Source organism: Ostrea edulis, chromosome 6 (assembly GCF_947568905.1).
Source record: "Ostrea edulis chromosome 6, xbOstEdul1.1, whole genome shotgun sequence".
NCBI classification, from domain to species: domain Eukaryota; kingdom Metazoa; phylum Mollusca; class Bivalvia; order Ostreida; family Ostreidae; genus Ostrea; species Ostrea edulis.
The window spans coordinates 8,364,853-8,380,994 of NC_079169.1; the positions used below are offsets into that span (position 1 = coordinate 8,364,853).

The following is a 16,142-nucleotide window of genomic DNA, read 5'->3' on the forward strand; positions in this document are numbered from 1 at the left end:
CCTTACCCGTCGCTCCAAGCACCGTTCCACTCAAAATGTCCCCACGGGTTCCTTAGTCGAATCAGAATTATCGTCCCATTCTTCACGGGAATCTAAAATGTTTCATCGAATATCATTCACAGTGTGATTTTTTGTTATTTTTTCCCCCTAGAGGTAAAATGTCAGCATACTTCATTAGCAACTTTTAGAAAAATGTCGCAAAAATGTCCTGATCAAAAATCAACCTGCATTTTTCGTGTCGTCGGTATTCATAATCATTATAAGATAGAAAAATAGAAGAATAGTTCATATCATAAATTTTAAACTTACACAAAGATGGTCACCGTTCCTAAACTCACCTGGGCATAACCCGTGACGCTGTAGGCGTGGCCTGTCACGAGACCGTTCGATAACCGTTTTCTCTGACCCTGTGTCATATTTGTCTGAAAAACAGAGTCTCAAACATGAAAGAACTTTTGATAATTGTATGCGGTATCAATTTTGTCTTCATGACATATCTGTCAGTATATGGTTATAGAAAAGCAAGCATTTGAATCAATTGGTTCTAGTTGAAAAGGCTAAATTAAAACACACAATACTAGATATTCTTTGGTTATCAATATTAACATTCTATCAAATGTTCATTGTTAATTTCACGTACAAAATATTTCACAACTGGATATTCTATTTATAATATCCAACTTGTGTGGTCAGGATTCAAATACTTTTACATACATGATATACATTACTTTCTAGTAACATGAAAGTATGATATATGAAAAGATTTAGAGACTCGTTTAATTTTCATAAAATCTAAATTTTCTGATATTATTTATGTACATCGCCACCTTTATCTCCTTCGTGAAATGGTGTATTAAGTTAAACTAAATTATTTCTAATGGCGAACCAAAATCTTAATAACCACTTAAGTTACAAGTGAGATACAGCACTCACAATTCTTTGTTATGTAAACAAGGCTCGTGCCATGTTTTTGTTTACATATACATTACTTGATAGAAATAGCATGCTTAAAACAAAATGAGATGTGCCAAACACTAGAAACTATTTAATTTTGTTAAGAATTAACATGTAAATTGAAAAAAAATTGCTTCAAACGATACTAAAACCAGTATATTCAACGTATGTACACAAAAACGTGGCACGAGCCTCGTTTACATTTCAAAGAATTGTGAGCTCTGTATCTCCCATATACATCGACAGCTAACATTCAAAATTTTGTTGACCATTAGAAATACCTTAGTTAAGCATTCTAAATATTAAAAATGAAAAACGTTAATTAGAAAATTTCCAGTTCAAATCGTGTCCAAGCCTTCATACAATTGTTTATGATACTCTGATGTAGCGATACTGTGATAGATGTAGCGATATTGTGATAGATGTAGCGATGGTGTGATAGATTTAGCGATACTGTGATAGATGTAGCGATATTGTGATAGATGTAGCGATATTGTGATAGATGTAGCGATATTGTGATAGATGTAGCGATATTTTGATAGATGTAGCGATATTGTGATAGATGTAGCGATATTGTGATAGATGTAGCGATATTTTGATAGATGTAGCGATACCGTGATAGATGTAGCGATGTGATAGATGTAGCGATATTGTGATAGACATAGCGATATTGTGATAGATGTAGCGATACCGTGATAGATGTAGCGATGTGATAGATGTAGCGATATTGTGATAGATGTAGCGATACTGTGATAGATGTAGCGATACCGTGATAGATGTAGCGATACCGCTAGGTGTAGCAATAGGAGAGTTTAAGCTATGTAGTAATATCTCGTTTACATTTAAACTTGATTTGGTGCATTGTGACCTACTTTAGGGCTAAAAGTAGGTCAATTTGTTTTCTGGGGTTTTTTTTCCTCATCATGGATACAGATATTGCACTGAAGGTATAATGGGCGTATGTTGTACCGTGTTGTGAGAGAGAGAGAGAGAGAGAGAGAGAGAGAGAGAGAGAGAGAGAGAGAGAGAGAGACGTACAGAGATAGATGTGCCAATGAGGGAGGCGTTTGTCATGGATACGTCCAATATCCTCTGTATCAGGCGCGGGCTCTCATACACTTGATGCGTTTCTGTCACCCCACCCGTCAGGTCCTGTAGCGCCCAGTTCGTCAGACCACCGCTTATGTTCTCGTATGATCCGTAACATCTAAACAGGTAAACATACAAAAATGTGTTACAGTGTACCCAAGTCTTAAAGGTTCTCAGAATCTAACGGTACAGTCACGTGTTACAGTGTACCCAAGTCTTAAAGGTTCTCAGAATCTAACGGTACAGTCACGTGTTACAGTGTACCCAAGTCTTAAAGGTTCTCAGAATCTAACGGTACAGTCGCGTGTTACAGTGTACCCAGTCTTAAAGGTTCTCAGAATCTAACGGTACAGTCACGTGTTACAGTGTACCCAAGTCTTAAAGGTTCTCAGAATCTAACGGTACAGTCACGTGTTACAGTGTACCCAAGTCTTAAAGGTTCTCAGAATCTAACGGTACAGTCACGTGTTACAGTGTACCCAAGTCTTAAAGGTTCTCAGAATCTAACGGTACAGTCACGTGTTACAGTGTACCCAAGTCTTAAAGGTTCTCATGTACCCAGTCTTAAAGGTTCTCAGAATCTAACAGTACAGTCACGTGTTACAGTGTACTTAAGTCTTAAAGGTTCTCAGAATCTAACGGTACAGTCACGTGTTACAGTGTACCCAAGTCTTAAAGGTTCTCAGAGTCTAACGGTACAGTCACGTGTTACAGTGTACCCAAGTCTTAAAGGTTCTCAGAATCTAACGGTACAGTCACGTGTTACAGTGTACCCAAGTCTTAAAGGTTCTCAGAATCTAACAGTACAGTCACGTGTTACAGTGTACTTAAGTCTTAAAGGTTCTCAGAATCTAACGGTACAGTCACGTGTTACAGTGTACCCAAGTCTTAAAGGTTCTCATGTACCCAGTCTTAAAGGTTCTCAGAATCTAACAGTACAGTCACGTGTTACAGTGTACTTAAGTCTTAAAGGTTCTCAGAATTTAACGGTACAGTCACGTGTTACAGTGTACCCAAGTCTTAAAGGTTCTCAGAATCTAACGGTACAGTCACGTGTTACAGTGTACCCAAGTCTTAAAGGTTCTCAGAATCTAACGGTACAGTCACGTGTTACAGTGTACCCAAGTCTTAAAGGTTCTCAGAATCTAACGGTACAGTCGCGTGTTACAGTGTACCCAGTCTTAAAGGTTCTCAGAATCTAACGGTACAGTCACGTGTTACAGTGTACCCAAGTCTTAAAGGTTCTCAGAATCTAACGGTACAGTCACGTGTTACAGTGTACCCAAGTCTTAAAGGTTCTCAGAATCTAACGGTACAGTCACGTGTTACAGTGTACCCAAGTCTTAAAGGTTCTCAGAATCTAACGGTACAGTCACGTGTTACAGTGTACCCAAGTCTTAAAGGTTCTCATGTACCCAGTCTTAAAGGTTCTCAGAATCTAACAGTACAGTCACGTGTTACAGTGTACTTAAGTCTTAAAGGTTCTCAGAATCTAACGGTACAGTCACGTGTTACAGTGTACCCAAGTCTTAAAGGTTCTCAGAGTCTAACGGTACAGTCACGTGTTACAGTGTACCCAAGTCTTAAAGGTTCTCAGAATCTAACGGTACAGTCACGTGTTACAGTGTACCCAAGTCTTAAAGGTTCTCAGAATCTAACAGTACAGTCACGTGTTACAGTGTACTTAAGTCTTAAAGGTTCTCAGAATCTAACGGTACAGTCACGTGTTACAGTGTACCCAAGTCTTAAAGGTTCTCATGTACCCAGTCTTAAAGGTTCTCAGAATCTAACAGTACAGTCACGTGTTACAGTGTACTTAAGTCTTAAAGGTTCTCAGAATTTAACGGTACAGTCACGTGTTACAGTGTACCCAAGTCTTAAAGGTTCTCAGAATCTAACGGTACAGTCACGTGTTACAGTGTACCCAAGTCTTAAAGGTTCTCAGAATCTAACGGTACAGTCACGTGTTACAGTGTACCCAAGTCTTAAACGTTCTCAGAATCTAACGGTACAGTCACGTGTTACAGTGTACTTAAGTCTTAAAGGTTCTCAGAATTTAACGGTACAGTCACGTGTTACAGTGTACCCAAGTCTTAAAGGTTCTCAGAATATAATGGTACAGTCACGTGTTACAGTGTACCCAAGTCTTAAAGGTTCTCAGAGTCTAACGGTACAGTCACGTGTTACAGTGTACCCAAGTCTTAAAGGTTCTCAGAATCTAACAGTACAGTCACGTGTTACAGTGTACTTAAGTCTTAAAGGTTCTCAGAATCTAACGGTACAGTCACGTGTTACAGTGTACTTAAGTCTTAAAGGTTCTCAGAATTTAACGGTACAGTCACGTGTTACAGTGTACCCAAGTCTTAAAGGTTCTCAGAATATAATGGTACAGTCACGTGTTACAGTGTACCCAAGTCTTAAAGGTTCTCAGAATCTAACAGTACAGTCACGTGTTACAGTGTACTTAAGTCTTAAAGGTTCTCAGAATTTAACGGTACAGTCACGTGTTACAGTGTACCCAAGTCTTAAACGTTCTCAGAATATAACGGTACAGTCACGTGTTACAGTGTACCCAAGTCTTAAAGGTTCTCAGAATCTAACGGTACAGTCACGTGTTACAGTGTACCCAGTCTTAAAGGTTCTCAGAATTTAACGGTACAGTCACGTGTTACAGTGTACCCAGTCTTAAAGGTTCTCAGAATATAACGGTACAGTCACGTGTTACAGTGTACCCAGTCTTAAAGGTTCTCAGAATCTAACGGTACAGTCACGTGTTACAGTGTACCCAAGTCTTAAACGTTCTCAGAATATAATGGTGCAGTTCAAAACAAGATCCTGGAAGAAAGTGTAATAAAGTCACAAGTGTTATCCAAAATACAATTCTTAAACAGATTATTTAGAAAGTGTCTATTACTGCCAGTATTGACATTGGGGAAAAACATTATGGAGGTAAGTATCTTTCCTACCAAAAAATTAAAATGAAATAAAAACCGACTGGTCACATACCAGATCTACAAAATGATGGCATGGTGAGTCTTGACACAAATATGGTATATTGTCATTTATTCATTGGCTGTAAAGGCAGTACACATATAACGAGTTATTGCTCCCGAAACATATGCAATGTACACGTATAATGTTCCCAATGAGTGTGCAGTACAACACTAGAACGCAGACCCCCAGAGGACAGAATACCCTGGTACTCATCACGTCATGTAATGTATTCAAACTTTGTTATATTGGTGATTCTATATTGTTGCTTCCAGTGGGGATCCGGGTTAGAATAGGTCCTCAGTACCCCTTGCTTGTCGTAAGAGGCGACTACCGGTAAATGGGGCGGTCCTTTGGATGAGACCGGGAAAACCGAGGTCCCATGTCACAGCGGGTGTGGCACGATAAAAATATATCCCTGCTCAAAGGCCATAAGCGCCGAGCATAGGTCTAGATTGTGCAGCCATTTATTGGCAATGGTGACGTCTCCATATGAGTGAAAGATTATTGAGAGGGACGTTAAACACTATACAATCAATTAAACAATCTAGTATATTGTTGCCATTGTAAATGACCAAGCATATGGTATTTGTCGGATTACTGCACTGCAGTTATTCCTACTACATATATAGTGCATAGTTTTAATTTGAGGGGAATAAATCACTTATGGTGATCATTCGTTACAAAAATACTTTACATGCTTACTTTGCATAAGCCTTTTCAAACAGTGCGGGCCAGAATTCTTGTGCATCTGAACTCCTTAGGTAGATCAACTCTCCTGGAAAAACGAGTAAAATTTATTATTAGTAATTAATGTAAAACACAAACTTTAAGAATGAATTCTGTACAGTTACTGAGATATTTGGAGACTAACCATTGATGGTTGGTAGACGGTCGTCAATAACAACATCAATCCATTCTCCATATCGCCAGAACCGGAAGTGGAACACGCCAGCGTAGTTTTTTCCAAATCCTTGGTTTTCGGGGATACACCTCTTCACCAACTGTGGTGCCAAACTGAGGCACGTGAAGGCTGCTACCAGCCAACAGTTGCCTGGAAGTCATCATTCGATGTCAGAAGAGTAAAAACACGATGGCGAATCACGTGAATTTGACATGATCAATTACACGGGAAAGTTGCAACGAAAATCAACACAATTCAAACGAGTAAGTATCAATTAAACCTTTATCAATAACGAATTGTCACATAACTTATACCAACATTTGAAGAATTTTCCCAGGGAAAATATATGCTAAAATGGTAGTTCTTCGTGCGATAGAAGCAGAGGTCGGAAAGTTTTTTGACTGAAAACAAAAAACTGTGTCAATGTTATCTGCTTGTATCGCACGTAGAACTACCATTTGATTTGTTCCTGAGATTTAAAGATAAAGGTTTGATTGATACTTACTCGTTTGAATTTTCCCTTGTGGTGACTTTCGTCGCCATTTTCCCGTGTAATTGATCACATGTTAAAGTCACGTGACTCGCCACTATGGAAAAAGGAGAAAAAACCCAGCCGTGAGTCTCCGCAGATTTATACCAGCCTTACCTAGCTTTCCTTGCAGCAAGTCAAATCGACTGAATCCGTGAACTGTAAATTTAGGATTAGCGACAATTTCCTGAGGAATGAAATACAAAGATATAAAATCTAATCTAAAGAAATAAAAAACAAAATGCTTATACGTATAAACTTAGAGGGTTGGGAAAGCTCACATGTGGTCTTTTCCATACTATGGATCCTATGTTTGGCCTGTGGCTGTAGAAGAGGGATCTGTCGTGTGCTGGGAAATCTGAGTCTTCATACAATATTTGTCTGTAATATAAAGCATTACTATCAGTGAAAGCGCATTATTGAATATTTGGCAACTGGGGCACACGGATATGTATTATGTAGCAAAGCATTCACGTGAATGTTTGAAATGTCAGCTGTTTTAATTGAGAACAAGAGATGTTTGTAAAACACATATGCCCCCCCCCTCCCCCCCCCCCCCCCCCGGTGCAAAATTGAAAAGGGTTATATACACACATCATTTAATTGATAGTAGTATCATTAATTCAAAATACATTGTATTGAGCAGACAATATCTTCCTATGTCAAGAGTGAATTGACCATGTGACCTAAAAACCAATAAGGGTCATCTACTCCTTATTTTGTACAAGTGTACCAAGTTTGGTGTCAATCAAGCAAACAATTTTTAATATAGAGGAGACAATATATTACTATGTCCAGTTCAACTATTGACTTTTGACTTCAAAATCAATATGGGTCATCTTCTCCTGAAGATGTACCAGTGTACTAAGCTTGATGTCTGTCAAGCAAAAGGGTTATCAAGATATTGAGTGGACAGTATATTACTAAGGCCAGTTTGACCCTTGACCTTTGACCATGTGACCTCAAAATTAAAAGGAGTCATCTTCTCCTGAATATACACCAGTGTACTAAGTTTGATGTCTGTCAAGCAAAGGGTTCTCAAGATATTGAGTGGACAGTATATTACTAAGGCCAGTTTGACCCTTGACCATGTGACCTCAAAATCAAAAGGAGTCATCTTCTCCTGAATATAAACCAGTGTACTAAGTTTGATGTCTGTCAAGAAAAGGGTTCTCAAGATATTGAGCAGACAGTATATTCCAATGTCCAGTTTGACCCTTGACCTTTAAACATGTGACCTCAAAATCAATAGTAGTCATTTTCTCCTGAAGATGTACCAGTGTACCAAGTTTGATGTCTGTCAAGCAAAGGGTTCTCAAGATACTGAGCACAGTATATTCCCATGTCTAGTTTTACCCTTGACCTTTGACCATGTGACCTCAAAATCAAAAGGAGTCATCTTCTCCTGAAGGTATACCAGTGTATTAAGTTTGATGTCTGTCAAGCAAAGGGTTCTCAAGATATTGAGCGGACATTATATTCCTATCTCCAGTTTGACCCTTGACCTTTGACCATGTGACCTAAAAATCAATAGCGGTCATCTTCTTATGAAGATGTACTGGTGTACCAAGTTTGATGTCTGTCAAGCAAAGGGTTCTCTAGACATTAAATGGTCAGTATATTATATCCAGTTTGACCTTTGACCATATGACCTCAAAATCAATAGGAGTCATCTACTCCTTAAGCTGTACCAGTGTGCCAAGTTTGATGTCTTTCAAGCAAAGGGTTCTCAAGATATTGAGCTGACATTATATTCCTATGTCCAGAGTAGATTGACCGTTGACCTTTTGACCTGAAAAACAATAGGGGTCCTCTTCTACTCATAACCAACCCACATATGAAATATCATTATCATTAATCTCAAGATATTGAGCGGACAACATGTGGTCTACCGACCGACAGGTGCAAACCAATATGCCTCTCTTCTTTGAAGGGGGGCATAAATATGATTAGTTTAATGAACAAGATGTGTTTGTGGGGCACTGATGCTCCCATATGGCAGCAAATTTGATAATAACCGAGGTTATAGTTTTTCAAAAATTGGTCAAATCCCAAGGTCAAGGTCACGAGATCAAAAACTTTGGTGTTGCGGTCAGACATACAGACCAAACACTATAACTGTATGCCCCCGAATTTTCAGAGCATAAAATCAATGGTTATTGATTACAGAAAATCGATTACTCACTTTTGAAGACAAATGTCATGAATTCTCTCAAACGTCAATGTTTCCTTGTCTTTATTGCCTAGCAACGGAATTACCATGGAAGTAGGTGGGTCGTGTCTTGGACTGCTAGGTTCCAGTTTCGTGACGTAATTCCGGTATTCATTAGGTTCCGTGTACCTCGTCACAGGGAAATTAAATGACGTCACTCTCCTCCTGGGACTTTCCATTGTAAGACATCTACAAATATCTCCTGCACTTCAGCGGTCGACATTCCCACAAACCATTTACGTATACTTAACCTGCGTGATGTTACGCCTTTCACTTCTATCGTTACTTTAGATATTTGTTAATGATCCGTTATGTGTTTGAGAACCGGTTATAATTACGGTATTTTGCATTAGAATAATCGTTGTCTCTCACATACTTATAGTAAAATGGCATTAGTGACAATATACTGCAGGAACAGTTTTACCTGACCTGAATTCACTCGCAGAACAATACCTACTGAACGGTTAATCTCTCACTTCTAATATGTCTCAGTCATCGATATGCGTCGATTGATGCATTATATTACGTCTGACATTCATGAAATAAATTCTCTCAACGTGACGAATTTTAAACAGGGAACAGAGGAATCCCTATTGTCTAGTGGCATAATGTGTAACCTTTAATTATGTCGACTTGCTTTTTATATTTTACTGACGGACAAGGTAATTAACACCCTTCCCTCACTGCTTGATGGGTAATTTTCTGGGGCTTCAACTTCGTACTCGATTTTTAAGAAGCAGACAATATACTATTCCCTGGATCCGCCCCTGCCATGCCACATATCGGTTACAAGTAAAGACAGCATAAAAGATCTTTATGCTGACATACAACTTGAAAATTTCACTGTGGAATATGTCGACGTTATAATTATCTACTTTAGGATAATAAGCAGGGAAATCATCGACATGAGACTTAAGGAGGTACTCTACACCGTCATAATGGCTGACTTCCTTTCAAAACATGAATGAAAATATAAATATCAGCAATAATTGCCTATTCATTTACAAAATCATCGCCTAGCTGAGTAGTTCAGTAGGCAAGCACGTCGACTACTGAACTGTAGGTCGCAGGTTCGAGTCCAGCAGGGGTTTTAATTTTTTCATATTGCTTTCTAGTAAAACTGCATTTTTTGGCTAAATAATTAAAGTAAGTTTGAAAGTTTTCAATTTCAAATATTGTTGCACATATCCTACACTTTTCATCAATATCAAATTTCTCTGGTGTATCAAACATCCTTAATAAGGAAAACAAGCAAACGTTCTCCTGAACTGTGTAACAGTAAATTTGCGGATCTATCTTTCTACAAGAAACTTTAATTTGAAAGTCCTAATGAATTTCGTTAATCAAGTTGACAATGATAGTTCATATGAAATGAGCTTGAAGTTTTCCCCGAACATTCGTCATAAGTTAACGATACCCAGGTCATTTGTTTTGATGACCAGCCATGGACTCATCTGATCAGAGAAAATCACGAACGGGGGTCTTTACGTGTGTTGTCAAAACTCTTACAAATTCATATATTTGAACATATTCAACTTACGCGTACGGTATACGTTTTTAAATTCTTCCTATGTTAACTTTGAGAGTAAAAACATGATATAAGGGGCCTGTGTTGTTTCGAATCATATCTTCACCCGTAACTGATGCACACACACATGTATCAATTCATATTCCGCGGATGTAAAGAAATCCTTTAGAATTTAACACAATTCTATCACGTCTGTACTGCAGTGTGTGTTCCCTAATTGGACGATACAACATTATCTTTCTCGGTAGGGTATTTCAGAGGGTTTCTTAATGAGGTCCTTGTCCCCTTAAAGCCCACCCGTCGGTCGCCGACCGTAGACTCGTATCCTCTGACCAAAGTAGTATTGTTATACCTGGACGAGAATTGGTTTAACTTCTAAAGATTAAGACGATTCTTACCCAGAACAATGTCATGTCTTTATTATGTATGAATTACAAAAAATAGGATAACCTGTTTACTTTTAAAGTAGTGTATTGTGAAAGAATGATTTTAGATTTTGTTAATATTTTATCAGCAAATTTGATAAACGTAATTTTCGTCTTTGGCATCAGTTTTTATCACAAAAAGGAAAAGAAAAATTAATCCAAAAAAGGGAAAATATAGCATTTTACCATGATCATGATGGTCAATTAAAACATTTATCGACATGCCGTCAATCGTTTCTCAATTTTCCGATAAATTCATGGTACAGTAAAATTACTTGTCCGATACATGTGTCCTCAGATAGTTTAAATGTACATTCAAAATTAGCTTCATAATAAAAGAACAGCCCTGTGGCTGTAAGAAGAAAAAATACCATGTATATCTGTTGGTCAAGAAAAAAAAAAAAAAAGAATCTCAGACATAACCAATCCAGTTGCATATATATTGTATACTCACAGCACTCTGGTCCTCAATTTGTTTTTTACTGAACTCCAAACTCCACAAAGTTTGTTACATCCACATGGTAAAACCTGCCCACAACCGACAAAACAGTAAAAACACAGAACGTTTTGTTTCTTCAGTAAATTACGAACCTTCTCCCCGATATCTATCCAATAAATCGTGCAAGTACATATTTAATTTGAATCAAGTTAGTGATCTATTTACCCCTACGGAAAAACAAAATGTTATATCGTACGAACGCCTGAGTACACCGGAGAGCGCACAGTATAGGCGGGCACCTGTTGTTCTGCACGGAGGGATTTAAATCATGGGAACTCGTTTTGTGTATTGAATATACTGTGTTGTTTGCACTCTGGCAGAAGACAATGTTAAAATCTAACTTCATTGTACACACATATTCTTGTTCCGTCATTCCGTTCACGGTACTTTGACATAATTGTTACAGTATGGTAAACTTTGGTATAATTGTTTTTATGTAAACTGCACCGCTGCAACAAAACTGTCACATTGTGTGGCTGTCATTAAGGTCCAGAATTTTACATCAATGAAAATCTTTATAGTTTTTCGCAGTCTTTATAACACACAAAAGGCACACCGTAAAATCATATCCGTTGATAATCTGTTTCTTGAAGATTCTAATCAGTTACACAAGCAAGAAATAACCATATTTTATACTTTGCATAGCTCTAATCGTAGGACGTGCACCCCTCCCATCTTTCACTGGAAATGTTAAGTAACAAGAGATGTTTGTAAAACACATATGCCCCCCATGGTGCAAAATTGAAAAGGGTTATACACACACATCATTTAATTGATACTAGTATCATCAATTCAAAATATTGAGCAGATAATATCTTCCTATGTCAAGAGTGAATTGACCATGTGACCTAAAAATCAATAGGGGTCATCTACTCCTTATGCTGTACCAGTGTACCAAGTTTGGTGTCAATCAAGAAAATAATTCTTAAAATATAGGAGACAATATATTACTATGTCCAGTTCAACTATTGACTTTTGACCTCAAAATCAATGGGTCATCTTCTCCTGAAGATGTACCAGTGTACTAAGTTTGATGTCTGTCAAGCAAAAGGGTTATCAAGATATTGAGTGGACAGTATATCATATGTCCAGTTTGACCCTTGACCATGTGACCTCAAAATCAATGAGTCATCTTCTCCTGAATATACACCAGTGTACTAAGTTTGATGTCTATCAAGCAAAGGGTTCTCAAGATATTGAGTGGACAGTATATTACTATGTCCTGGTTAACCCTTGACCTTTAAAAATGTGACCTCAAAATCAATAGGGATCATCTTCTCTTAAGGATATACCAAGTTTGATGTCTGTCAAGCAAAGGGTTCTCAAGATATTGAACGGACAGTATATTACTATGTCCAGGTTAACCCTTGACTTTTTAAACATGTGACCTCAAAATCAATAGGGATCATCTTCTCCTAAGGATGTACCAAGTTTGATGTCTGTCAAGCAAAGGGTTCTCAAGATACTGAACGGACAATATATTCCTATGTCCAGTGTGACCCTTGACCATGTGACCTGAAAATCAATAGGGGTCATTTTCTCCTGAAGATGTACCAGTGTACCAAGTTTGAAGTCTGTCAAGCAAAGGGTTCTCAAAATATTGAACGGACAGTATATTCCAATGTCCAGTTTGACCCTTGACCATGTGACCTAAAAATCAATAGGGGTCTTCTTCTGAAGATGTACTGGTGTACCAAGTTTGATGTCTGTCAAACAAAGGGTTCTCTACACATTGAATGGTCAGTATATTCCTATGCCCAGTTTGACCCTTAACCATATGACCTCAAAATCAATAGGGGTCATCTACTCCTTAGAATGTACCAGTGTGCCAAGTTTGATGTCTGTCAAGCAAAGGGTTCTCAAGATATTGAACGGACAGTATATTACTATGTCCAGGTTAACCCTTGACTTTTTAAACATGTGACCTCAAAATCAATAGGGATCATCTTCTCCTAAGGATGTACCAAGTTTGATGTCTGTCAAGCAAAGGGTTCTCAAGATACTGAACGGACAATATATTCCTATGTCCAGTGTGACCCTTGACCATGTGACCTGAAAATCAATAGGGGTCATTTTCTCCTGAAGATGTACCAGTGTACCAAGTTTGAAGTCTGTCAAGCAAAGGGTTCTCAAAATATTGAACGGACAGTATATTCCAATGTCCAGTTTGACCCTTGACCATGTGACCTAAAAATCAATAGGGGTCTTCTTCTGAAGATGTACTGGTGTACCAAGTTTGATGTCTGTCAAACAAAGGGTTCTCTACACATTGAATGGTCAGTATATTCCTATGCCCAGTTTGACCCTTAACCATATGACCTCAAAATCAATAGGGGTCATCTACTCCTTAGAATGTACCAGTGTGCCAAGTTTGATGTCTTTCAAGCAAAGGGTTCTCAAGATATTGAGCGGACATTATATTCCTATGTCCAGAGTAGATTGACCCTTGATCTTTTGACCTGAAAAACAATAGGGGACCTCTTCTACTGATAACAAACCCACATATGAAATATCATTATCATCAAGTGAATGGTTCTCAAGATATTGAGCTGACAACATGTGGTCTACCAACTGACAGGTGCAAACCAATATCTTTGAAGGAAGGGGGGGGGGGGGGGGCGCATAAAAATCTAAAATCCTTTAAATTCCATGTTTAACAAACTAAAGTTCTGTAACTCGAAATGTTTTATTTGTAATAAAGTAAACATAAACAATATACAAAGTAAACATCACAAAATAAAATAATTTTTCACATATAATGTAAGTACAACAATGAAAATGACAAACAACATTAACATATTCAAAATATAAATAAAATATAGCTCTTTATAAAGTTTATTTTTACAATGCTAGTTAGATACTACAATTACATACATTGTAGATTTGAAGCATTCAAAACTAATGTCAATAATGATTAATAGTCATTTACTTCGTGTACTTTTAAACATGAAGATACGATAACACCGTCTGAGCACACACACACGTCTGTATATGGTGAGGGACTCGTTATATCACAGGTTGCGGTAGACATGTTGGAGGGGGCGGGGCAATATTGGACCTAACCATTTGGCAGTTCACCAATGTCAAAATGGCAGATTTCCGCCGCCTCCTGTCCTATGGAATGACGAACTTGGAGTCTGAAATACAAAGCTTAATAACCAAATCTATTCACTGGCACATTATAGAGCTATTTAAATACTTCTTACAAGGCAGCAGTAACTTACTTATCTAAATACCTGTCAGAGTGTTACAGTGATTGACTTATCTAAAGACCTGTCAGAGTGTTACAGTGACTTACTTATCTAAATACCTGTCAGAGTGTTACAGTGATTGACTTATCTAAATACCTGTCAGAGTGTCACAGTGACTTACTTATCTAAATATCTGTCAGAGTGTTACAGTAACTTACTTATCTAAATACCTGTCAGAGTGTTACAGTGACTTACTTATCTAAATACCTGTCAGAGTGTTACAGTGATTGACTTATCTAATACTTGCCAGACTGTTACAGTTATTGACTTATCTAATAACTTTCAGAGTGTTATAGTGACTTACTTATCTAAACACCTGTCAAGAGTGTTACAGTGATTGACTTATCTAATACCTGTCACAGTGTTAGTGACTTGCTTATCTAAACACCTGTCAGAGTGTTACAGTGATTGACTTTTCTAATACCTGTCAGAGTGTTACAGTGACTTACTTATCTAAATACCTGTCAGAGTGTTACAGTGATTGACTTATCTAAATACTGTACCTGTCAGAGTGCTACAGTGACTTACTTATCTAAATACCTGTCAGAGTGTTACAGTGACTTACTTATCTAATACCTGTCAGAGTGTTACAGTGACTTACTTATCTAAATACCTGTCAGAGTGTGACAGTGACTTACTTATCTAATACCTGTCAGAGTGTTACAGTGATTGACTTATCTAAACACCTGTCAGTGTTACAGTGACTTACTTATCTAAATACCTGTAAGAGTGTTACAGTTATTGACTTATCTAATAACTGTCAGAGTGTTATAGTGACTTACTTATCTAAACACCTGTCAAGAGTGTTACAGTGATTGACTTATCTAATACCTGTCAGAGTGTTACAGTGACTTACTTATCTAAACACCTGTCAGAGTGTTACAGTGATTGACTTTTCTAATACCTGTCAGAGTGTTACAGTGACTTACTTATCTAAATACCTGTCAGAGTGTTACAGTGATTGACTTATCTAAATACTGTACCTGTCAGAGTGTTACAGTGACTTACTTATCTAATACCTGTCAGAGTGTTACAGTGATTGATTTATCTAATACCTGTCAGAGTGTTACAGTGATTGACTTATCTAATACCTGTCAGAGTGTCACAGGGACTTACTTATCTAAACACCTGTCAGAGTGTTACAGTGATTGACTTATCTAATACCTGTCAGAGTGTCACAATGACTTACTTATTTAAATACCTGTCAGAGTGTTACAGTGATTGACTTAACTAATAACTGTCAGAGTGTTATAGTGACTTACTTATCTAAACACCTGTCAGAGTGTTACAGTGATTGACTTATCTAAATACTGTACCTGTCAGAGTGTTACAGTGACTTACTTATCTAATACCTGTCAGAGTGTTACAGTGACTTACTTATCTAATACCTGTCAGAGTGTTACAGTGATTGACTTATCTAATACCTGTCAGAGTGTTACAGTGACTGACTTATCTAATACCTGTCAGAGTGTTACAGTGACTTACTTAATTAATACCTGTCAGAGTGTTACAATGACTTACTTTTCTAATACCTGTCAGAGTGTTACAGTGACTTACTTATATAAATACGTGTCAGAGTGTTACAGTGATTGACTTATCTAAATACCTGTCAGAGTGTCACAGTGACTTACTTATCTAAATATCTGTCAGAGTGTTACAGTGACTTACTTATCTAATATCTGTCACAGTGTTACAGTGACTTACTTATCTAATACCTGTCAGAGTGTTACAGTGATTGACTTATCTAATACCTGTCAGAG

At 37.6% G+C, this 16,142-nt stretch overlaps 1 protein-coding gene across 1 annotated transcript in view; it reads right to left on the reverse strand.

Moving 5' to 3' along the window:
* Window positions 1-16,142, reverse strand: part of LOC125646141 (calpain-9-like) — a 57,314-nt gene that overhangs the window by 26,916 nt on the left and 14,256 nt on the right. Inside the window, exons 17-23 of the mRNA XM_056141477.1 lie at window positions 6,749-6,848; window positions 6,585-6,654; window positions 5,909-6,088; window positions 5,740-5,812; window positions 1,993-2,161; window positions 339-422; window positions 7-92 (exon numbers count right to left, since the gene is read on the reverse strand). Of these exons, the coding sequence (XP_055997452.1) occupies window positions 7-92; window positions 339-422; window positions 1,993-2,161; window positions 5,740-5,812; window positions 5,909-6,088; window positions 6,585-6,654; window positions 6,749-6,848 (762 nt within the window). The remainder of the gene's footprint in view (window positions 1-6; window positions 93-338; window positions 423-1,992; window positions 2,162-5,739; window positions 5,813-5,908; window positions 6,089-6,584; window positions 6,655-6,748; window positions 6,849-16,142) is intronic.